We start from the raw sequence: 26,618 nt of genomic DNA on the forward strand, positions 1-26,618 counted from the left end.
CAATCACAAACCATTTTTTTTTTTCAAGGAAGAATATTGTCACCCAGGCACTCTGGGGTGATAACTGTGGACACTACTTCCCTGGCGGTAGGTGCCAAGGATTTCAAAGGTCAACAAACAACGGGAGAAACAACACTCTCTGATAATTGATTCTAAAAGAGCTAGGACTATACCTGTTACACTGCTGCTCTTTTTTTCCCCCGTCCTTTCTCTCTTTTCCCCACTACTTGATTCTTTAACATAGAGAGCAATTAGCTACCTATAGCTCTTTTAGGTACTTTTTTTTCTTTTTTCATTTCATAAATTTAAGCTTCTGTCTGGTGCTTGTTTTAACTGGATTGTGACCACGCTGTATCTGTGTTTGGTAGTTTGCCTGCTTTGGAGTCCTAGAACTGAAGGTCAGATGATGATGATGATGATTACTCAGGTATGTCATCTTATTTAAAAATATTTTTGGGACTTCCATCACTGTGATATTTTTCTTTAAAGATGAAAGTGAATAACATAATTTTGTTGAAAATACTACTTACATACAATAGTGGCTCAGATTTGGAGCATAAAAATATTTTGGTTGATGAATATGTAACTGAAGATGTAACGTTTAGAAAGAAAAATAAATCACTCAGATTTAAAGGCTTATTTTAACATCCCAGAAAAATCACTGATATGAGGTAATGCTCTAGATATTTCTGCTGTGGTGATGTAATGCTAATTGGTTTAGCATAAAATTAGATTCAATCTGCATTCATTCAACACATCCCTCACTACAAAGAATTATGGTCTCTTCAGATAGCGAAGTTTTGAAAGATTCATATCTTGACCAACCAAAGCATCTCAGTTTTTCTGTAGGCTATAGCTATCCAATCAAATAAAAGGACACTGAGCAAGGTTAAAACAGTACAACCCATCACTGGGTGTTACAGAAACATACAAGCCTCTTAAATTTCAATTCAAAGGATTTTTGGCCTCAGTAAAATGGTGACAAGGAAAAGAAACTGGATGACATGAATCAGTTCCTGTGATCAACACTATAATAAAAGCAGTAAATTGTCCCGACCTGGATCTCACCTTACTCTTGATTCCTTAAAGCTCCTGCTGTGTTTAATGAGAGCTCCAATACATCATGCAGGGTCTTGTCTTTTTTTTTCCTTCCCCTGATGAAAGAAATTCTTATAGTCCTTGATGGAGACTAAACTGTAGTTGGAACTATACTGTAGTTTAAAGGACTATTAGTACTGAATCTGCTTCTGTGTCAAGATTTTATCGCCAAGCGTAGAGGGATTTCTCCCCTTCCCAATCCCCTAAATGCTTCTACATAGCAGTAACAAACCTTGAAGTAACAGCTAGGTTGGTTGTGACTTAAAATGAGGCAAAGCCAAGATATTAAAACCTGTCTGTTCATCTGGCTACAGAGAAATCGCTCTAAGGGTGACTTTGCTTTTCCTTCTGTAGTTTCCTGAGCCAGAAGGCTCTTGCTAAAGGCTGCTATTACATTTTCTGGATTGATCCTCCAAAATGGCTGAACATGGCTCACATTCATAAATCAGAAAAACTGACATTTCTTATGCAGAACGATTGTTGCATTTGTGGAGTCAATATCCAGAGTGGCAAATGTTTTGGTCACCAATAATAAGGACGTTCGTCTCTTGCTCACTTGTTGTAATAGCTTTTCTCCAGAAAGTAAACCCTGGATTCTACCTCACATGAATTTTAGAATTTAGTGTGACTTCAAGGAAGGCTATATATAGTAGATTACCTATTATGTTCTCAGTGAAAGCAGGAACTTTCAGAGATGGAAAGTGCAAGACTTTTATCACAGTGAAAAAAAATGGTAAAATCCAGAAGACTTTATCTCAGTTCATGGGCCAGGTGACTTTTTCATTTGAATTAACCAGTGGTTTGAATACTGAAGATACACTTAATGAGTTCAAAGGAACCCTATTTATCATCACAGGATGGGGTTGACTATCTTCAGATAATGGAATATGCTAATTTATAAAGAACACGGGGAAGAAACAGACTGAAATTGAACAGGGACGCTGCAGCAATTTCTGCGACAGGCCCTATCAGTTATATTTTGATTTAATTCCTCTATCAATCTGGAAGTTGCTGAAAGTTCAACGCATATTTGTTGAAGCACGTTTCTTGCATGTAAACTTCTTCTTGCATGTAAATTTCTACTTCCTTAAACTGGCACAAGGGTTCACTGTATCAGAAGAGATCCACATCACTGTTTTAGTTCTGAGTGTGTAGTAGAAAACCCATGTACGATGGTTTTTAATATACTCATGAATAAAATAATTATTTTAGTGTTATCAACAAACAATATTTATCAGGTTTCTACAAAATAGAATTGTTATCTGGTACAAATTATACTTATGGTAGTCTTCCTAAATGTTTTCCTAGGAAACGAATGGTATGTAAATAATTAATAGAAGATAAGTATTTCAGATAAAGGTCATGAAATTCTCGTGTAGGAGCTGGTATTTTCTTGTTTACCTAAACCTAAGGAGAATTCCAGGGTTTCCTTCAATGAAACTTCGTAAAATGCAAAATATGTAGCATTTACTCAATAGTGTCCTAAAAGATGGGTTTTCAAAATCACATTGATGGTAGTGTTAACTGTTCATTGAAAAATTGCTGGTGTACCTGGTGCAAAAGTGAATAGTTGGTTAAGATTTTCTACTGAATGATAAAAAGTCTTGTAAGTTTGCTAGTCACATGTTCTGTGGAAAATTTTGTGTTTAATAAAATGAATACAACACACAAATATATACACATGCTTTTTAAAAGTGGGAAATATAAATACTGTCAAGGTTTATAACTATCTATGTCAAAAAAGCAGAAGCAGTGATTTTGTTTTGAGCAACTCTGGCAGCATTCGAGAGTGACAGAGCCTGGGGTGAGCATCTTACTGATGCTTCCACGATGCAATTATGTTCAGCATCCATTTTAGAGACAGCTGAATAGGGAAAAGGGCATTCTTCAGATTAACCCAGATATGACACTGAACATTGCTTTTGCATTTTGGAATTCCAATGTGACTTCAGGCTTTGTCATGTGAGTACTCATTTTCTGAAATAGTTCCCATCAAATAATACTCTAGAATTTTAGTATAATTTTCTGCCAGGAATATAAAGCAACATACAGAGCAAGTAAGCAATGCATCTGAGGACTTTGCATTACAGTTGGTTTGCGTCATCCCGTTTATGTGACAAACAGGATGAAAATATAAAAGGCAACTTAGTCTAGGATAAACTTTCCAAATTTTATTTTATTGTTTTCCCCTGGATGATGATGATGATGATGATGATGATGATGATTATTTTTGTGGTACTAGGGATTGAACCTAGGTCCTTAAGCATGGTAGGCAAGCGCTATAGCTGAGATATACGTCCTGTGTCTTTTTATTTTGAGACAGGATCTCATTCAGTTTCCCAGGCTGGCCTCAAACTTGGTAATTCTCCTGCCTCAGCTCCCCGAGTAGCTGAGATTACAGGCATATGCCAAGGAATCTAGTTTGTCTGGATATTTGGAGATAAAAGCTTTAAGAAGTGACCATTTTCACATATTGTCAAAGGAAGACATACAAAAATCCAAAAGGTAAATGAGCAAAAATGTTCAACTGTCACTAAGCATCAGGGAAATGCGAATCAAAACCACATGAGATACCACTTCTCACCCATTAGTCTGGCTATTATAAAAAAAGACAAAAGATAGCATGTGTTAGTAAGGATGTGGGAGAAAAGGCTTGCTTTTCTGTTGTACTAATTGCATTACACCAACAGTGTAATGCAATTAGTACAGCTATTACAGAAAACAGTACAGAGTTTCCTAAATTAAAAATAGTAGGATCCGGGAATCCTACTTCTGGTTATGTATTTAAAGAAAATAAAATCAGTACTTCGAGACATCTGCACTCCTAAGTTCATTGCAGCACTATTAACAAAAAGTCAAGATACGGAATCAAATGTCTATAAAGTGATGAATGAGAATTTCAGTGAGATCAGGGACATTTGCTCGCACCTTGAGGAAATATATTGTGAAGAGGAACTGGTTTATTTGGATTGGTAAAAATTACCTTTTCAAAAAGTTACTTTCAGTTCATTAATATAGATAAGTTTAGACTATTAATAAGTTTGCATTTTAACTTGTGCAATTAGAATCACCAGCCATAGCATCTTGTACCTGGAAGGAGCAGTAGAAATCTTCTAATGATATTTTCAATTTATAGACAAAGCAATCAGACCTAAAACCCTTTTCTATAACCCTGTTCCCCCTCCCTTTGGGGGTTGTTGTTGGTTAAGTGGTGGCAGGAGCAGGGACAGAATGGTAAACAAAGTGGGAAAGAGATGGGACTGGATTTTCCTTTAAAGGAAAATCAGTATTTTAATCTGATATTGGACTTTTTAAATTCTGTTTCTAAACGAACTTGTATATTTTTGGTACTGGGTAATTAAAAAAAACAACAAAACTCTTGCTTTGTGGGAGACCCCTCTAGTCTATTCTCTCTTCCAGAGCACTTAGAGCAGACTTTAAAGGGGTCATATTTTTCAATTCCTCTTGGGAAGGGCAGTCCTCAGTCTGTGAATACCGTGCTTCAAGTTTGGGTATTAATTTGGGGGATGAACCCTAAGTGTGGTCCTTGTTGCTTCTTCTTCTAACCATTGCCATACATGTGTATTTTTAATACTTTCAGAATCTCTTCAGTTACAAAATTTTTGGTGAAAAACTGCACTTCCCTTTAGTTTTAAAAAAACTATGAAAATGTGTTTGCTTCTATCTTAGATAGAAGCACAAATCTGGATTAATCTCCTGCTACGGATAGGAAAATAAGCAACAGATGGTGATTGGCTTAAATAACCTTTAAGGACTTTGAGGACTTCAGATGCTTTTATTCTGTGACCTTGATCATGTCACTTACCATTTCTGGACTCCTTTTTCTCATTTATAATTAGTCTCTCAATGCTTTAGGATTCTATGATTCTACAAATTTAGCAAATTTTGCTTTTTAAGTAATTTTCCCATTACATACATATTCATCTTTTTGTGCTTTCTGCGGTAAGAGCTTTCTTTACCTTATTTTAGACAAATCATTTTATTATGCCTCATATGAAAGAAAAGGGAAACTTAATCTTCATATCTCTGCTTTGTAAATTATTTCTTTTTTCTGAATCTTGGTATTTCATAACCATTTACATGATAGACATAAAATATTATATCTAATGTGACAAATGATTCATGAGCAAAGCTTGTCTTGAATTTCAAATTATTAAACTATCAGGGCAAATTCTACTTTCCCTCATATTACACGAAAGGCCTATTTTTGGCTTCAAATATTCTTTTTCTCACAGTGAGGCAGAGTGATGCATAAAATATAAGCTTTTTTGGATGCCATCTGGAACTCTCCTTGAATTTGTAAGAGTCATTTTTAAGAGAAGGATCACATGTTGGTTTAACTGGTTGAGTGAGACTGAAAGAGTTTATGTAGTTTATTTTATTTGTGGCAGAAAATATCATGTTTATCAGTCATAAACATTTCCAATAAAAGTGAAGAAAAAAATTAAATCAAGTCTTTGACCTGCAGAGAAATATGTGAATTAGAATTTGGCATAAAAAAAGCCACAACTTGGAAATCCAAACTACCTAAAGGCACAATATTGGTTTTCCTTTATGTTCTATTTCCTCTGGACTTATCCAGCCTAAATATTATTCATAAAAATAATTTGTGGTTTGGAACATTGCTCATATCTCCAAAAATTTAACAGAGTTATAATAGGTAGAACAGGACAGAGGTCATTTGGACTCAGATTCAGGGACGACTCCTAAATGCCTCCAGTCATTTGAGACTGCAGTTCAAGAGTCTGGGTTTGTATATCCCCAGAAACAGAATCCATCTCAAATGGTTTCCATTGCAAAAGCCTTGTGGTGACATGTCGTCCAGGACAGTCCTCTTCCTGGATAGATGCACCTAGGTTAGCCCTCATTCCTCAATTGCTTTGTTTGCTGCTGGTCGTTACTTCCTAACTCTTTAAGTTTTTTGAGAGTGAGGAAGGTGTTTAAGAGCTTTACTGTTTCTGTATTTCCCCTGTATGTGAGTCTGTGCAGCAGTTAGCTTATCCAGTGTTGCTGAGGAGGGAGGGGGGAATCCTTCAGAGGCAAAGGATAGCTGTTGATTCTATTAGTGATCCAGTTGACATCCTCATAGAGACTAAGTTTAGGGTAGGGTTTCATAATCCCAGATGGGAGCCAAATAGAGCTCAGCTCTTAGCTCCATGAAATTCACTAGCTTTACATTATGCCACAGGCTGGTGTTTTTGTACTTTCAAGTAGCCTTTTCTTCCTTGGCCCTTGTCCCCTACCGGTAGGTTGTCGATAGGTTTTTAAGACACCAGTTAGTGGTATGACTAGAATTACCTGGTTTACAGGCACACGTTAAGAAAATTCACCTATTTCCATCATTCTATGCAGCTTTGCATCAACAACCAATTCTTTGTGCTGGGTGGACAAAAGAGGCAGGTGAATTAATGCTGCTCTTTATAATGACTAGAGGTGAGTAAATACTACCCAAAGGTAAGGGAGAGAATATTGGTGGGAACTGAATATTTGTGCTCCAGCTTGGGGTAGATACCCAGCTTTAGATGCCTTACTAAACCTTTTGAATAAGAGATCATGCACAAAGGAGGGTAGGGAATTATTTTAAGGAATGAGCCAGGTAATGGATGGAAAAATTTAAGTGCTGTACTGATGTAAGATATCCTTAATAAATGTTAATCGTCTCCAAATGAATCATGATTTTTTGAGAGTGACCTTTTAAAGTTTTAAAGGGCTTGGCTAAGGAAAAGTGTGTGGATTTTTATTTCTTATAATCCTGCTTCTTTCCCTTACTTATTTCACCCTTATCATAAAACCACTTGACAGAACCAGAGCTCTTACTGTTTATCCAAGGAGACCATATGTAGTGGTTAACAAATGGGCTCTGGGGTCATACTGCTTTATTTCAAATCATGGCCCTTTCACTAGTAGCCTGCATGTGACTATACTGTCCTCCTTTTCTCATCTGTAAAAATGTGGATGATACTCCTTATAAGGTTCTTGGCATGGAACATACTTCACATAGTCAGTGTCTAATACATAACAGCCAACAGTGTCATCACTGAGAGCCCCATATGTGCCCTGGGGAAAACAAAGTAAGTTCAAACTGTATCTGGGCTTAAAGGAGCTCTCCATATAGTTGGATATAAGAGAAAGAAATGTCTTTATTGAAACAAAAAATAAAATTAGCTTAAGACGAGGAAGCTGGAGTACAGTGCAGAGTGATAGATTGGAAACCTGGCTTCTGAATTTGTGATCCAGAGCAAGTCACATAACTTCCCTTGCTTTATTCTTGCTCTTCTTATCAAATAGAGATAACAAAACTGGTTTCAGAGCTACCATGAGAATTGAATGGAAAAAAGTGCACAGAGACCTGCAACTTGTAACTGGCTCATGCACAGTAAGAGACAAGAATAAACTACAGGGAGATAAGAGAAAAAACTTTTAACAAGATATGACATAGCTAAATGCCAAATTTGTTGTTAGATAATAAACTCCCAAGAATTCACAGCAAGGAAAGATCAAGGAAAGCTGGACTCAGGTCACTTGATGCTGTTCTGTCTTGGAGAGTGTGCCATGACTCAGAAGCAACTCCGAGAAATCCTTTTGATGTTGCAGCCGATTATCCTCATACTATGTTGCCACAGTTCAGTTATGTCATAAATATAAATGAAAGAACTCTCATCCTATGTATTCACAGTTTACATTTAAACTTCATTAAAACTTCATTAAAAATGAAGCCCAAAGACCTCCCTCCCTTGCCTGGAATTGGCATAAGTAATAGGCAAATGATAGAAAAAGGAAAAATGAATTTCATGCAGTTTGATCAAACAGAGAAGAAGCAGCTGGCCAGCCAGGATCCAGGGAGGCTTCCTGGCTTGGTTGCCAGTTTTTTTGGGTAGAATAACTTCATGACTATTTGCTATTTGTCAGAAGCAGTATTTTATCTCTGCAATTTGTTTAAGTGTGCAGGTTTTTATTCTTCTCAGTTATGTAAACTGAACACAAAGTCCAATGTTCTTTCCTAAGTGATATATATGTATATGTATAATTTATATTATATATTTTATATTATATACTATAGTTATATAATATAAAATTATGTATAATTATATATAATACATTATTATATATAGCATATTATATAAATTATATTATATAATATATAAATATGTAGTTTACACATATTTATATATAATTTATGTATTATATATTTATATTATATAATACTTTACACATTTTATATATTATATAAAACATAATATATTTTGCATTTCTTACCTTAGATGAGTTATAATACAACTTGTCACAATTCATGAACAATACATATTGCAACTGTGCAGTTATTGATATTTTATTTTAAGAAAAACTTCAACAAATGCAACCCAGTTTTCTGAAGCTGCTTAATTCAGTATTTCCTGAATTTGCTCTCAACCTGGAAAGTACTAATTTCATCTTATTTATTGTATTACTAGATTTTTAAAAATCAAGTGTCATTGATAGAAGAGATGGAATTCTTTTTGTCTTTGTGTTTTGGTATTAAATATTTTTTAAAGTGAGGAGAATGGCTACATTTTCTTCATAGCTGACCTATCCTTCTCTCCTGCAATATCTTATGACCTTGTGAAGACTTGAATCATAGTGAGCTTTTCATATAAAGTTCTTACTCTGTCATTTTCCCATGTCTATATATTTATAAGAAAGTAGGTGTATATCTTACCATCGTATTTTATAGCTTATAAATGTGAAAAAAATATTGAGCATTTTAATATGCAGGTATATCATCAACAATATCTAATTTGAAAAAGGAAAATATTATACTTGTCAATAGAAGCATTTATTTCTCTAATTAAGTATGCAGTTATGTCATAAATATAATTCTTAGTTTATGTACCATACATTTATATAAATTGCTGTTTTAAAGAAAAAACAAAATGCTTAATATGCCTCTTTATATTGATAGTCAATTATCCTTCCTTAAGCCTTTGCAAAGTCAGATGCCAGATGAATACAAATTTGATTTTTCAAGATACCTTTGTTCTAATTATATTTTGCTAACTCCTTATAGATTTTAAAAAAACCGGTAATAGATTATTGATTGGTATGTGAAACACTAATGATTGAAAAGGTATTACTTTCATGCACAACTGGGAGAATAATATGAAATCCTTTTCTCTAGCAGTCATTTCAGGGATATTCTGTTGGTATTGTATGGCTCTTGGGTCTTTATTATGCTCATCCAGTAATGGGTGAACAGGAAGGCAAAGTAGATTCAGAAAAGGAGGTACCTGGAATTAGCCCAGAAAGAAGATACCTCGCTGAAAGAGGAATGTTGAAAATGCAAGTAGGAGACAGGATGTCAGGCAGGAAGGAGATGGACAGGTGGGAATGAAAAATTATGCATCAGTCAGGTGAGCTGAGATGAAAGAGTTGGATCAAATTGATGGGTTGGGAATATTTTCAGAACGAGAGTTTGTGTGTGTGTGTGTGGTGTAATTCCCCTTTATCCTACTCTTCAAAGTGCTCTGAGTATATACTTTTGTATTTTAATGCCTCTGAAATCAATTTTTATTTATTTCTACTGAATATGACGTCTCATATTATATTTGTCAGTAGCTACATTGGCAGCTGTATTCAACTCTTGCCACCAAGCATCGAAGGTTAGTGATTATTTCCTTAATTCCAAGGTTTCTAATAACTTTGTCATTATATGAAGAAATTAACATAATGTTGAGATGTTTCACTTCTTATTGTACTTACTTAGTATTTTCATTATTCATTTAGGGAGTTAGGGAAGGGGATCAATATTTTTATCATCAATTTCTTAATATTCAATTGCTTTCCTAATCCTCCTAACAACTATGTGACTTGGGCATTATTTCCCCCATTTAAAAATGGTGAAAATTGTACTATAGAAATGGTGAGTTATTTGCTCAAAGATTTCCAGGAGGTGAGCAGTAAAGCAGGTTCAATGCCACAGCCATCTAATCCCCACACCCACTACTACTCTGCTACAGTTCTTAAGCCGGAACAGGAACAGTTTCTACCTAAGCGTTTTTGGGAGAACTTATAGAAGTGCTTTTTAATTTTCATAGTGTTTTGAATTCTTTGGACAAGTTGCTGTAAACCAAGCTTTCAGCATACTTGAACATTTGGGCCTGGGTCACTTCGTCTAAGTAGGGCTTGTACAGTCTCAAGGACGCCGACTCAAGAGGGCAGAGTGCCAACGTGGTCCCATCAAAAGGCAAACATGGGACCAGAAGCAAAGTGGGTAGGAGAGCTGCTTCTGGCTGGTTAACCCTCTCATATTTTCTGTGTCTACTGCCTCGGGTAACCCTGCTTTGCACAGAGATTCTCTAAGAGTGACAGCTGCCATCCCAGGCCACTACTTATCACCCTTTCCTTAATGAATCTTGGACTTGGAAAAAATTGGATAAGGATGGAAATAAAACTTTGGGTGAGTTATTTGCTTCTTCTGATTTGAACTCTAGGGAGAAGATATCGAAGAAACAAGCTTAAATATCTATTTACATAGGCCTCGAGGGGTTCTAATCAGAAGTCCTTCAAAATGTCAAATGCTATTGTCTAAAAGATTCAATCAACATTTTAGTTCACTTTTCAGCATTTAGAAAGTACTTTTCAAAGCCAGATGACTTACTTTCTATGTTTCTTGTTCCCACTTTACTCATTTTAAAGGCATGCACAGTATTTCCACCAAAAATTTCAGTTATTATATCTAATAGTAAAGAACTCAAGCCCTTGTATTTATAAAGCACTTGAACGATAATAATCACTTTCAAATTCACTTCCTCATTTCTGACTGTGACCCTCTAATAAGGACAGGTTGTTTTACTGGTGTTGAATTAGAGATACAGGGAAAGAAAATCTTGGCCCAAGTTAGTGAGAGTGAAGATGGAAACTCAGGGCTTCAGATCCTGCTCCGGGGCTCCTCCTTCAGCATAGCATTGACACTGGTGGAGAGGGGCAGAGCTGCTGGGCTCTGTCCTTTTGTAGAGTAAGTCAGAGATCATAATTCTTCCCCTGGGGGGGCCACACTCTCCTGTGCTCCCCATTGGTCCCCACTGTACAGCTTCCTCCAAATGATTCTGGACCAGCCAGGCCAACACCACCTGGGAGTTAGTAAGAAATGCAAATTCCTCACTTCAGACCCATGGACTCAGAACCTCTGGGAGAATGGCCCTAGTTCCATAAGTGCTGCTGATGCTCAGAAAATCCGAGAAGTGTAACTAAACAATCCTCTGGCTGGATTGGATCTTAGTACTTCCTAATCAAAGTTATTACAAAATTATCAAAATGGTAAAACCCTATAGTTAAGAGCTTCCATTACTGCCGCTCAAGTTTTTGATATGTACAGGATCTCATTTTCTTAAGACTCAATTCCCCAAGTGTGAAGACCATGTTTATTTATATTCTTATAATACCTTGCAGCTCTGGAACAGAAGCAATTAACTCACTCAAAATTTTATTTCCATCCTTATCCAATTTTTCCCAAATCCAAGATTCTTTAAGGAAAAGGTTATAAGTAGTGGCCTGGGATGGCAGCTGTCAATCTTAGAAAATCTCTGTGTAAAGCAGAGCCGGCATTCAAATCTATTTTTATTTTACTGACATTAACTATTAATGATTTTGGACTAGAGACAAATATGCCTAGCGTATAGCTTTCCTCACTGTTCCTGCCTGAAAATAGGACAGAGGATTGAGTGCTAAACTTCATTAGTTTTATATCTATGTCTTACCTATATTAAAACCTACCTGATCTATTTTTATTAGAACTTTCTTCTAGTATTGGCTCTGAAGCTTACCATATGTGAACTTGATTAAGTAAACCCTTCGAACTGAAATTTACTCATCCTTAAATAGTGTAACATGTATACTATGCCAGTCTCACAAGGACTATATGGAGATTTAAAAAGATGAGACAAGTAAAATGTTTTCTAGAAACAACAGGATCCCATATAGATAGATGGTGCTGTTCTATTTTCCTTTTTAAATTTTATTTATTTAATTTCCAATCTTCTATGCTTATGTGCTCTTAAAAAAAAACTCTAAAAGAAAAAAGTTGTTCAGAAGTAGAATGAAAAGATGACTTTTAAAATAACAGGAATGATCTATTACAAAAAAGATTTGAACTGGCTTTGGTAATTTCTCATGTGTAAAATTACCAAGAGGAAGATGTTAATGGGTATCTTACTCTAAACTCACATAAAGATAGATGTTTGTGTTGGAAATTAATGAAAATGTTGCAGCAGTAAAGACAATGGTATCCTGAAGTCATGATTCCCAGGGAGGCTGCAATGAGTCAGTAACAGTCAATACAGGATAAAATGGAGTTTTTCAGGTGAGTTTCATTCCTACTTAACCAGGACACCAGAACTAGAAGACTGTTGTTAGATTTACTGTGAGCAGTTTTTTTCCCCAATGGAAATTAAACTTTATGTATGCAGTTCATAGGAAAAAATATTCCAAAAGAAATAGTTGATCTCTTTTAAAAATATCTGTGGGACTAGATTTAAATTTGATTTAATTCTCTTTGCCCTGATATAAAGACATGCAACTAAAAGATTGACAGATTAATATCATGGATGATCTATTGTTATAAAAATGCTTGGACTCATGGAGAATGTACAAACTCTAGTTTATAGTATCTGAAATGCAATTATTCCAACTGCTAAATGGGTACTCTTATATACACTGCTTTTTATGCTTTTGTAAAAAGAATTCAGTCTTGGACAATATTCTTGTTCTATAAAAAATTATTTTAATATGTCATTTGAGAACTATAATAGTCTATTTCTTGTCACAAAATCAAAATTGGAAGCATTTTTTTCAGTGTTAAATATTTTAGTTTTGAAGTTAACAACATTACAAGTGAGGAAAAAAACCTAAAATATTTATGTTATGGTTTTATATTATTATTATTATTATTTTCATCATCATCATCATTATGCTTGGGATGAAACCCAGGGCTTTGAACTTGCTAGGCATGTGGTCTACCACTGTGTTATGTTCCCAGCCCCGCTGTGGTTTTAGAGTATAATGTGTGGCTTCTCTTAAGTACAAATCCTAGGAAAGCTATATTTCCAGATGACTAGCAAAATGAGCACTGAAATGCATTAATTAACCTTTACATTCACATAAAAGTGTTTTGTGAGAACAAATGTACACAAAATGTTATCTTTAATCATGATTAATAAAAATGGGTTATTATAAACACAGGTTTTACTACTGCAAATGTCTCCTTGACAAATGACAGGGCCTGATTCTTTTATTAAACATAATTAAAAATGTTTCACAAGGGATTCTGAGCCTTCCCACAGATCTCGCCTGACTGTCTGCTTCTGAGGTAATAAGAGAATCCTCTAGACCTACTAGTTATATTCAATGCAGATGCTCGTGCTATATATCTCTTTTAATTCTAAATTTATTTTATTAGACCAGTTATTAAGATCAACTGTCTGGGGTTGTGGGAGGAGTTAGGATCCATTCTGAAATGTGCTAGCGAGCCTGAGCTGGATGAGATCAAGCCAGCTTCTTTCTCCACAATTCATCATCCCAGTTTGTTCACATCCGAGTGGCTGCCATGCTACCCTGAGTGTCGTGTTCCATACATTACAAACCCCTCACAGCTATCTTTACCCAAAAGACTAATCCACGCTCATTAGTTTAATAAGCTCCAGGTTAGCTATTAAAACCAGTCATGTTGGAAAGCATTTCATCTTGAAAGTGAGTTTGAGCTTGGAAAGGACGAGATCCTCTCAGGCCTGTTAACAAGATGGCAGTGTCAGGTCTGATGCCTATGGTGGGAGCACTTTTGACAAGCAATAGATGTGAAACTAGCAGGTATAGGTTAAAGCTAGAGAATCGGAAAGCACAGGGCCTGGGCAAGTCACGTCTTCTTTCCATGTCTGTTTCCTCAATTGTAATAGGACCTCCTACTTAGGATTGTTAGATGATTAACACAGTCGATAATTGCAAACTGCTCAGAACAGTCCCTCCCATGTTAGAGGTTAAATTATAGGTTAAATAGATAGAGGTTAAATTCAATAAATAAAAAAAAAATCACTTCTTTAGCTGGGTGTGGTGGTGCATGCATGTAACCTCAACAACTAGGAGGATTATAAGTTCAAAGCCAGCCTGGGCAACTTAGGGAGATCCTGTCTCAAAATAAATACAAAAGGCTGGGGATGGATGTTACCTTAGTGGTAGAGCACCCCTGGATTTAATCCCCAGTACTGAAAAACAAAACAAAACAAAACAACAACAACAACAAAACAAAACAATCACTACTTGCAGAGATTCTGGTACTTATTACACCAGGAAAATGATTCTTAAAGCAACATTGCAAGACAATTGTTGATTAAACATCTAGTTAGGGAGACTTTTTGGTTCAAAGGTCTTCAAGTTTAGATTTTTGACATCTCCAAATGAAATTTACATATAGCTGTGACAGAGTGTCAGGATTAAATGTTTAAAACACACATTACTTTTGTAATGCTGTATTAGCATGTATTTCTTTGAATGTAATTAGAAATTGCAACCATTGAAAGTTTCTCATTTTCTGAGAGACCCTGAAATGAACTGTTAACAACAACAACAAACAAGAAGAAAGGAATGGATAACCTTGAGACTTTATCCAACTTCATGTTGAGTAACAGCATATTCTACCACCTCTGGGCCCAGATTTTTTATTTGGGATTATGTTTTTAATGCATTATTTGGAAAATGCTGTATTTCTAATTTGAGACATTTTATATACAGTATGATTTTTGCCGGTCAACACTTCCAGAAATGTGGTAATGTTTGCATAGTCAGCCAACAATTGTGTGGGATAAGTGAGTTATGATATTTTTGATGATATTCCTTGAAGACCCACGTTTTCCCCTTCTAATTGACTTCCTTAGAAGGGTAGTATTGAATAATGGGGGTCCTCTGTTGGATTAAGTAAGCAGAAGGAAAAAATAATCTGTTTTTGAATACACTTCCATAATCAATAAATTCTTAATAATTTTCTTTCGTGGTACCCAGGAAGAAACACTCTGTTAGGATAATTTGATAAATAATGAGATAAAACTATAAAGTTAGTGTGGCTCACTCCTCTTTTAAGTTCTTCATTATGTGAAGTATTTGTGGTGAAAAGTTTCAATCTGAGGTCACAAACATTTTCCCATATCCAAAAAGTGGGGGGTTGAACTTTTATTCTGCGTATCGTTTGTGAATAACAGTAAGCTAACATTACTATTTCTCATTCTTTTTCAACTATGCCACAAGCTGCATTCATTTTTTAGGCAGGCAGGCACACAGACAGACAGATACACATACACACATACACACACAGACAGTTCCTTATTTTCCTTACATTCCTCTTGAAGGTCTTTTGTTGAATTCTGCAATATAAATATATTTTAAAAATCTACCTGAAAGAGAGAGGACACAAAACACATAATCCTCAGAGGAATTAAATCCCTAAGTATGCATGAGTTTGGAAGTGAAATATTTTGTAAAGATTGCCATGAACTTAAACTTGTTAAGACATAATAGAAGGTAGTTATGAGGGGCACACAAATATCATAATTCTTAAATTGATGGTTTGATGGTCAGAATCAGAATCATCTGGGAGCTTGTTAAACATGCAGAATGTCTGTACTCATCCCAGGCACAACAAATTAAAATTTGTACTTTAATGAAAATCAGATAATTCATATATGCATTAAAGTATGAGGGATATAACAATATGACATTATTAAATATTTTACAGGTAGATTATGGTTACATAAATATAAGAGAAAAATAGTTTTCCTTCTAATGCAAACATGAGAAAAATTCACAAGTGATGATACTAGAAATTGTGCTTATCCTTTTCTTCTTTAAGATGAACATCCATTTTCTACTAAACTAATAGAAACTATAACAAGAAAATACTTGATAGTTTTTAAAAAACTGGATTGAAATCACATTATATTTGGTTTGAAAAGCCATCTTTTAAGTGGAAAAGAGAAATAGAAGATGGGAAATAGGAATAGGTTTCAGGATCCCTCTCCACACTATAGCTACTTGCTTTATCAAGATAGCCTGAATAACTAAAATGAAGTGAAAAATGAATTAATTACATATTGAAGTGAAGACTTTTTTTCCCTGAGGGTGGAGACTCAAATATTAGGTGTGTCCCCAACATGAGGCACATTTAAATAAAGAAATAGGTAAACAACAATTTTAATTTATTTCTTTATTTAAATATGAAAACATTCTGTTCCTTAATAATTTTGCTAATAATACTGACATTCTCTGCTACTTACTCACTACCAAACATCAGAAATAACATAAATTATATTATAAAAACAACGTAATGAAACTAGAAAGGAAAATCATAATGCAATAATTAACCAAGGCCTGTAGCTTACTTGCAGATTATGATCATTCATTTCATTTTATCTCAGTGTAAAACAGACAGACCATTTTCATTCACTAGGGCAAAGCACAATACTAATTTATTGAACCAACATTTGAAAGTTCCCAATAAAAGAAAAGACTTTAAACAGTTAATATTTGAAGCTAGGTTTAAATCATCTACTTCTTTAGAGAACTTGACTGCCCTCTAGTGGAGTGAAAGTTAATGCAGATGCCAAGGTCTTCCAACTGAGACAATCAAGAAGAGCTGTTTAGGTTCTAGAAACAACTGGGTCGCTAACTAATACAGTATTTTCCTCTGCTCTGGCATATTTCTTGAATTTTTATTATAGGGGCATAGATCTTGTGAAAATAAATAATGTATGTTTTTCCACAACCAAAAGGAAATTAGTGTTAGCTGGGTTTAGCTATCAGTACTGTGGGGTTGGCCACACCCAGGTCCAGTATGTGCCTTGGCTTCCACTTGCTCTGAGGCCAGCTTCATCCAGGCTTGCAGGAGCAAGGAGCTACTGACCTGGAGGAGTATATAGTCCATCTTATTCAGTTGAAATAAAAATCAACAGTAATTGACAAATCAGTAATTTTCCTAAACATGGCCTGGATTTATCAATGACAAAACCTTCACTTCAATATGTAATTAATTAATCTTTCATTTCATTTTAGTTATTCAGATTTTACTTAAAAATTCTGCTTGATAGCTACAATTATATATTCACAGAATTAAGTGACTATTTTGATCCTAAATTATAAAGAGGAAAACTATTATTGTATGAATCAGCTTTATGGCTCTCTGAGAGGGCATTTCTTGAATCTCAATATATGTAGTTTGCAGCATTTTTATCCTGATAATGAATGATCTGATGATATTGTGTCAAATAATCACATGCTTATCTCGCAATCTAGCCATTAACAAATAAAAATCAAAAACCAAAAGTAATTAAACTTTTTAATGAAACAAGTAATATCTTCCTAAAATTTTACTGACTAAGAGCAGAAGCATTGTTTTGTTAGTAAAAATACCTTTCTCTCCTTTAGACTAGAATAACATATTACAAATCTAAGTCATATTGAAAAATCATTGTGAATTTTGATCTAACAAAGTTCTAGATTTTAATATCTCAAATCATCCAATCAATTATTATTCAAAAATATACTTTCAGGGAATTTGAACATTCATAGACATCAGATCTATTATACTAGCAAGTGGCAATGTGCTACATTGGGTCACAGTGCTTACTGCAGGTTTAGCTTACTCATCTGGTAGATATATGTGACTAACTGATGTTACTTTTCTCTTTCAGTTTTATCCTTTGAGATTTTAATCTCAATCAAAATCTTCAGATATATATACTTATATATTCACGTAGAAGGGTAATATTATATTTACTTAGTTCAATCATGCTGAATACAATAATTGTTTAATGAATAAAGAAAAAAGAAGCCACTCTGGTGATGCTTTGAAATTGGAATGATTGCAAAAATCTATTAATATTGTAGAGGTAGTGTTTCTTTTCATGATTTGCAAATGCCGCTTGATTATGGCAGAAATGATCTTTGCATTTGCCATATTTGGGGAGAGATTTTTATTAGATTGTGGCTACCATTTTACGATTCTCATTTCAGCATATAAATGAGACCATTATCAAGAACAGCAGTTGGAAGAATAGTTTTGGGGAAAAACAGTGAAAATGTTGTGCATAGCCTATATTTATATGTTTACAGCTATAACCTCATGCATATCATAGTTATATAATATTCACCCATTGCAGCCACAAACAATCTCTGGAGAATTTTCCAGCGATCGCTAGTACACAGACCCTGCCCTTTCCAAGTACCTGAATATATATATCCCAGTCACATGAACATACATAATCCCAACAGGAAGTCAAATATATATATTTGCTTTATAACCTAAAGGAGCAACTAGGGACTAAATCTTTTTTTTTCTTTTTTCCCCCGGGAGAGAGGGGAGGAAAAGAAGGGCGAGAGAAAAATGGACGAAAAGTGAGTGCAAGGGTTAAACCTTCACCAAAAGCAATCAGTCTCTTATAAACAAATGAGAACAAATAAGGCTACAGAGTCACGGAATGATAATGCTGATTTGAAATAATAAAACTGATGATGAACAGTTTGTAGACATCTTGTGCAGCAGAAACCTCTCAGTAGGGGTGAAGAGCATTGAGCAAGATCGCTCCTACCCTCCTTTCTCAGAAAGGTTCCACGCGGGAGAAGTGCGGATTTTGGCAAACGGGAGTAGCTCAGGACACTGCGCAGAAACCAGTCTCTGGGGATGCTCCCGCGGGGGCGAACGCCCAGTTCTGGAGAGGGAGGGGTGCGCAGGGCGCGGCGGGAGGCTCTGCAGGGCTGGCAGCGCTCCACGCGCCCAGTCTCCACGTGCGCCCCCACCCGGCCAACTGCCGGCGACTTCAGGCCCCAGCTGGGAGGGGTGGGGCTGAGCCGCGCCCCACTGGAGGACAGAGGGTCTCTAGAACTAGATACTCTCTACCGGGTCTCCATCCTGGGAAATCGGAGAAAACTGAGGGTGGATTGTGGTTTTGGGTTAGGGGGAAAATGTCCCTGAACTCTACGTGGGCTGTGGTTGGGCGAGAACAGAAACCTTTCCGCACCCTAGGGAAGGGGTCACCTCTGTGGTCTAAAGGCCTGGAGGGGTGGGGCTGCGCCTTTGTGTATCCGGGTGGGGCTCAAATCAGCTTTTCTGCAGAGCCACCCAACTGGCTGGGAGGGGCTCCGCGCCAGGACTGAGAGCCACGCCAGGTGTCTGCACATCCCCAAAGGAGTTGGGATGATCTGGACAGCGGGGCTGGAAAAAAGGGTCCCGGGACCCTCGACCTGTCAACGGCCCCTCCCAGATTCCCTTTCCCCTCCAGTCTTGAGCTTGAGGTCTTCCCAGCTAGGCGAGAAGGGTGGGGCAGGGCGTAGCCGTCCACATCCAGCCTTTTCCTTAGCTTTTACCCTCTCTGCAGCCCGCAGCCAGGTCCTGGGGGAAGGGTGCTTCCAGCCACCTCCAGATTTCCGGGGTCTCCCAGCCTGTCTACCCCAGATCACTGAGCTCCTGAACCATGGGACACTGGAAGCGCAAGACCTATTGGGAAATTAAGGCCTTGGATCCGGAATCTTGTTGGGTCTCTCTGATATAGGTTAAACCTATGAAATTGCCGGCAGTTCGCCCTGTCAAACCCACAAAAGAGAAATTTCAGTCGCCCAACTTAAGACTTTGACCTCTTTGCTTTATATTACGTTTATATATCTTTATCCGTATATTTGCACACATTTCTAGGTTCCAGAAGCTTTTCTTCAAAAGGATCAAAGGAGTTCAAAGAAGCCTTTTTCTGTGATTTGAAACAGCCTATTCAATGTGTTTCTGGAAAGAAAAAATGTTAATCCATTCTCCTCTTTCCTCCCCAAAACAGACAATGAGGCTACGGTGGGGCGGGTGGGGTCAGTGGTCAAGTCTCTTTCGGAAGCTAGGGCCAAGAGCCAGGAGTGCGGAGTGCGGGCGGGGCGTGGCGCCGCCGTCCCCGCAGGGTTGGGCTCCTGGGTGTCGCGCTGCGCTCCGCACTCGGCCCTCATCCACCGAAGAAGCAGAACCGGCGGGGGGTTAGGGGTGGGGGCCCACACGGTTCCGCACAGGGTGGGGCTGTCCGCATTGTGCGCCCAGCGCTGCAGGTGCCTCCCCCCACCCCCCCACCCCGGGGACTGTTGGTCGGCACACAAAGAAACCCCACCCCGGCGCCTTCTAAGCCCGGTCCCTCTACCCCTCCCCGCAGCGCGCTTCCCCGCCCCTGCAGCTGCCCACCCGCGCCCTCCACGCCCTCCCCGACTTCCTCTCTCTTTCCCGTCCTTTTTCCTAAAACAAAGGAAAGGTCCTACTCCCACCCTTCCCCCTGCTCCCTTACCTCCTTGCACCGCGCCCCGGGACTAGCGGTTTTTCCAACGAGACAATACCATAAAATGTGCCCGCTGTCCTCCTCCCCCACCTCGTCTCCACCCATCTTTCAAACAGCCTAGATGGGACCGCTTTGACTTTGCATTTTTCTTTTTCCTTTCTCTCAACCTTTCCTCTATCCCTTTCCCATTTCCTTTTTTAACTACAGAAGAAATATAGGATGTTACAAAGCACTTTCCCAAATGCCCCTTAACCCATTAAAGGCAAACAGTTAAGGGAGCCCGCTCCCCTCGCAATTGCTTTAATTTTAAATATGAAAAAGTAAATTCCTTATGTGTGAGAGGGCAACTTACCTGCTTCTATCTTCTTAAAGAAATCCTTCGCTTTAGATTTTCAAGGATTCCCGTTTTTTTGCCCTCCCACCTCCCCCAGAGCTACCTCCGACCTTCCTGGCTCCTGTTACCATTAACGTATTTTTCTTTATAAAATATCTCCGAATGCCTTCAAAGCTCTAAGCAAGAAGGTGAGAGGCGAGCTCCTGGTTGAGCCGAGGGAGAACGAGGCGCGATGCCTTACCCATTGCTGTTTTAGCCATTGTAGGGGATGTGCAGATGCTGAGCGGTGGCGAAGGCGAAGGGTCCAGCTACAGCAGCGGAGAGAGCGAGAGAGGAGACTGAATAAGGCACTGAGTCTGCAGAGTGGGACCGTGCTAGAGAAAGAGCAAGAGGCAGGAGCCCATGAATAATTATCACTCAGAAGCTCAAGCAGATTGGCTCCCAAGGTCCCCTGACATGACTCCCGCAGAGTCAGAATCTCCAAGCATTGAATATTGATCGGCCAATGGTGCTGGAGTACAAAGTACCAGAATGCAGTTTGAAATGGAAATCAGTCCTTCCCTGGCAGCTCCCCCCGTTTTGGGGGCCTGATAGTACAGTCCAAGTAGAGTGCGCCTTAGCCTAGAATCCTCCTAGGAGCTAAGAACTGGGCTGTGCCTACCTGTGCACCAGGAGGCTTGACTTTGTTCACACGTTTCATTGCACAAATAGACATAAAAAAGAGAAAGGGATTCACAAGCCTGAGAAGTCCTCACAAATATTCTGAAGAATGAAAAAATCCATGTTCTTACCTTTTCATGTTTTCTTTTTCACTTTTGGGCTGACCTTGGAAGATTCTCGACTTTCAGGGGTAGCCTATGTCTGGCTGCAGTGGCAGCTTGGAGCAGACTTGCATTATTGATCTTTTTTCTTCCCTATATCTGGACTCAGGTGTCTTTGAACTCAGGAGAGGGAGGCCTGGTGTTTTCTTCCTTTGGCACAGAGTAAGGGGCTGTTGGCTGCTTGGGAATAGGGACAGTAGTTACCGCATGTTTCACATGGGGACCTGGTGGAAGAGAGTGATATAGTTCCTATGTCTGTATTCTGTCCATCTGGTAACAGGGCATTGGGGGAGCCATCAGTGGATGCCATGCTTCCCTGGGGAGGGTGTAGGATTGCACAGATTGAAATTTTAGTGACTTCCCTAAGGCAATGTAAAAAAAAACGCCTCATTACATTGAAAGTTTAGTAAAGACAAAGACAGGGTCTGGGGCATGATATTTTTCTGCCACCCAGAGACTCCACTGATCTAGGCCAAGGAAAGATGTGTTTAAGTTTCAGATTGAGCAGTGTGGCATGTAAGGATCTTTGAGACCAGCTGTAACAAATGATTTTTTTTGTTACAGATAGGATATTTATTAATTTATTTCTGTACATTTAATGAATGTCAGTCACTAATTCACTCGTTCTCACTTAAATATTTATTGTACATTTGTCATGTGCACAGTATTGAGGATATAACAGTGGGGGATATCTTAGGATTTATTCTCATGGAAATTTTAATCCCTGTTAATTTAACTTTTCTGTAACTGCACTGAATCAGTCTAAGCCCATGAAGAAATTGTGGCTTTGTTGTTGAAAAAAAAAATAGGTGAAGAATCACTAATTCCAATGTATTTGAAAGCTGAAAAAACTTGTAGTCATGAACATATGTAAAACCCTGACAAATTTTTCTCATTAAAAAAATGAGTTTGGAGCAGCTTTCTATCAAGCCACATTTCAAAATTTCTTTTTAGTGTCATGAACAATATGCAATTTCTAAATAGCAGAACACTCTCCTTGGTGCTGAAATGAATTTCTTCATCTTCTATTAACTTGTACAGAGACATCTTAAAGCCTTGGACTTCTTGCTGAATGACAGGAAGATACTGGAACTTGGAGCAGTTTTGATCTGCTGAATCATGGGGAAACAAAAAAAAGTCGTGATCAATAGAATTATTTTTTGAACAGGAAGATTAAAAATTATTGTTCCTGTTATTGTATAGGTCTGTGACTATGACACAGCAAGAGAGCAATATTGAAATTGGCAGGGTCTGGAAATAAATAACCATTTTGTCTCTATAGTCATTTCCCAGTATAAATGTGAGAGTTATTTCCCTCTCAGTGGAGTAGTTACCAGTCATGAGATGAGGGATCTTCAGTATGTCTGTGTGACTAATATCTTTAAAGTATTTCCCTTCTCCCCACCACACTCTTTCCCCTGAGCTGTCTCCTCTATACTTCCTTCAGCTTCCACGGGGGAAAAAGGGCCCTAATTCATGGCATTAAGGCCTTTAACAACTACAATTGGCAGTTCAGTGAGATTTATTGCACTTTTGATCACTATAAGGAAAACAAAATACTAATTCTACTGTCTTAATTTCTCACTCTCTGGTGAACATTACTTACTGATAGATAAGAATGTGAGAAGGAGGAAACCCTATGCAGGGGTAAATATCAGGGGCATGACTCTTCTCTGTTTTGACTTTCTGGTTACTAGTCCCCTAACTTTGGTTTTGTTGGATTTTCAAATAATGTCAATTGGGGAGGGAATAGGTTAATCTTATTTACAATAGAATATAAAGATAGCAGGTTATTGTCAACTGGCTAAGACAAACTAAACAAAGTCAAAGATCTTTTGCTCTATTATGCATCTTGGCCTTGGGGAGTAAGGGCAAAGTATGAACAGATGAATTATTTCATTTTCAGTAGTTTTTTCACTTATCCATTCCTTTCTTCTGTCAATTTATTCATTCAACAAATGTTTATTTAATGAAGTTTCAGGCTTTTATATTATGAAGTCAGCCAAACCTCTCCTTAATGCCTAAGAATATAAAATGAAGGAAAAAAAATGCCACCCCACCTAAGAAAATGTCATTAACTTTGGAGGAAGACTGTTTTTCTGTGTATACTTTTAGTTGCAAATAATATAAACAAAAACAACAACCTAAACTGGCTCTGACAATGCAAAGGGATTTGTTGGCACATCTAGCTATAAATGTGGAATGGGCTTCAGTCTTACTTCCTTGAAGCAATTGGTTTTGATGGGTATTGCTGAACACCCAAATTAAAACATAGGGGCCACGTAAGTCCAGTGTAAGATAAGGACAACAGTACTTTCAGAGATTTCAGTTGACTGAAGTGTTATCATATGTAAACTACTTATATCACGTTTGATACTTAATAAATTATAAGTTTTATGACTGTATTTATGGCTTCCAATACATATAAACTTTTTTTAGTTTCTTATTTTGGGGGAAAGAAATGGGGGAAGCAGGTAGGTATGAGGGCCTGAATCTAGTACAAGCCTAGTCCACCTCACATTTAAACTTTTTAACAGTAAGAACTGAGGAATACATATTTTATACACTTCCTAGGTCTTGACTTCATGATTCATACAGTAGATTGTCAATAAGTGCTGATGAAATAATAATAAATGATAATACACTTCAAAATGATTAAAAATTATTGAACCCAGTGAAGTCATATTCATGTTTCTAAACCTTCTTCTTTCCCTCCCCTCCACACTCTTCCCCTCCTCCTTCTTTTCTTCCTTCCTTCCTTTTTTTCCCTCAGTACTAGGGACTGAAACCAGAGGTGTTCTACCCTTAATTATATCCTCAGCCCTTTTTATCTTTTGTTTTGAGACAGTCTCACTAAATTGCTCCAGTCTGGCCTCAGACTTTGAAATCCTCTTTTTTAAATAGGGAATACTTTCAGTTTTTCTCTGTTTAGAATGATATTGGCCTTGAGATGAATAGACAAAGAAAATGTGATATATATACACAATGAATTATTACTCAGCCATTAAAAAGAATGACTTTATGACATTTGCCAGTGCATCAGGAGACTATCATGTTAAGCGAATAAGCCAGTCTCCAAAAGCCAAAGATTGAATGTTTTCACTGATATGGAAGCTAACCCACAATAAGTGGGTGTGTGTGTGGGGGGGAATAACAGAAATTCAGTAGATTAGACAAAAGGGAATAAAGGGAAAGGAGGGGAGGACAGGAAGAGGAAAGGCAGTGGAATGACTCTGACATAATTTTTTCGATAAACACTTATGAATACTCCACTGTGAATCCCATCATTGTGTACATCCACAAGAATTGGGTCCCAATTAGAATAAGAGATATTCCATGTGTGTATAATTATATCAAAATTGACTCCATTGTCATGTGTAGCTAAAAAGAACAAATTAAAAACAACAACAACAACAACTAAACTTGCTGTCCTCTTGCTTCAGCCTCCATAGTCACTGGGATTATAGGTGTAAGCTACCACACTTGGTCCAAACACCCTTCTTTGTTTAGCTCATGCAGGGAGTAGGTATTAGACTATTTACTGTTGTTTATTTATATCCTGCTTCATTCCCCAAAGGGTAGAAGTAGTTAGAATTCATGTCACTAGAAGGCCTTTGTTAATTTTTGTTATCTTTAACCATTGAAGTTGTGGAAATCAAAGACATGCTAACAGAGGTTGTAATCACAGCAGGTTATAGGCTATTGTGTATTATCTTTGCAAGGAGGCCTGTGTTGATTTTCTTCCAAACTAGAGAGGAACAGTTTGCTTTGGAGGATTAGCTGATGTCATCTAATATAGTCATATGATTTTTTTTGCTATTAATAATCATGCCTGGGAAAGAATCCTACAGTAATTATTAAAAGTAAGATATAAAAACATGTTAGAATTGAATTAGTCCTTTTGATCTAATCTTGGTTGATTATAAAAAAATAGTTTGAAAAATAAAAGCCACAGAAATTTTTAGGTGGTTAGAAATTTAGAATTTAATGCATTTACAGCTGAAAATATCTAGGAAAGCATCTAAAATAACAGCACAGGAAAAAATAGTTAATTGACTAGCATTTTGATTATTTTGCCTTACTTAAATAAAAACAAAGAGAATCAGAGGCCTTTAATAGAATTGTCCACTATGGTTTATTCAAAAAGTCATTCCAAGGAGGGAGAGCTGTTTTTCTTTATTGACAACACAATCTATTTGGTTCAGGAATTTACCAGTATGTTAGATTTATTTTTGAAATACAAGATGGACATTATTTCATCATTTTTTCTTCATTATTTCCAATGAAAAATGCTTAATTATTATTACCTCCTTCTCTGTACCTAGGGTTTTCTTGATGTCTAAATGGAATTTGTACATATTAGTAATTAGTATAGTCCATCCCTGGAAGCAAAATGACTTATTAAAAGTAGTAAATCCTATTGATGGTTTTATAATTGAACTTCTCTGAAAATGAACTTGCTCTAATCATAAAAGGGGTTTGATATAAATTTAATAAGCTTAATCTTTATATTAAATTGGTAATGTTTAAAAATTCTTTTCTGACTTTACAGCAATGAATAGCTCCTTCTCTTCATGAGTTGATTTACAACTTGAGTTCAGGGAGAATATTAGTTGGACATCACAGAAGCTGGGAAGTCGGTTCCCCTTGGGATGCCACTCAGCATCCTAGCTCACAGCCCTTGAGTGGGAACACATGGTGACAGTGCTGAAATGACTGGAAAAGAAACCTAAAAGTATGACTCACTTCATTTCTCTCACAGGCATTATTTTATTTATTTATTTATTAAGACAAAAGCCCTACTATATACAAAGCAGTATACATGCAACTAACATCGGTTAACTAAGAACATAGTTCTTCTAAATCACAGGTAGAAAGGGGAGGAGGAGGCTTTAGGGAAGAAAAGAGCAAAAGGATTTTATTATACTGCATTTCAGAGAGATTTTCCCATGAATCATTTATTAACTTCTTCTTTGACCCTCTTAACTTCCCCATCCCCATCCTGCCATATTATCAAATAGAATTGAAATAATA

The 26,618-nt window shown here is 37.1% G+C and overlaps 1 protein-coding gene across 1 annotated transcript in view; it reads right to left on the reverse strand.

The window, feature by feature from the left end:
- The window catches only part of Stmn2 (stathmin 2), a 52,380-nt gene extending 31,146 nt beyond the window's left edge, over positions 1-21,234 (reverse strand). Inside the window, exon 1 of the mRNA XM_005341358.4 lies at positions 21,005-21,234. Within this exon, the coding sequence (XP_005341415.1) occupies positions 21,005-21,023 (19 nt within the window). The 5' untranslated portion in view covers positions 21,024-21,234. The remainder of the gene's footprint in view (positions 1-21,004) is intronic.
- Positions 21,235-26,618: the final 5,384 nt, after the last annotated feature.

Source organism: Ictidomys tridecemlineatus, chromosome 7, assembly GCF_052094955.1.
Source record: "Ictidomys tridecemlineatus isolate mIctTri1 chromosome 7, mIctTri1.hap1, whole genome shotgun sequence".
In the NCBI taxonomy this organism is placed as follows: domain Eukaryota; kingdom Metazoa; phylum Chordata; class Mammalia; order Rodentia; family Sciuridae; genus Ictidomys; species Ictidomys tridecemlineatus.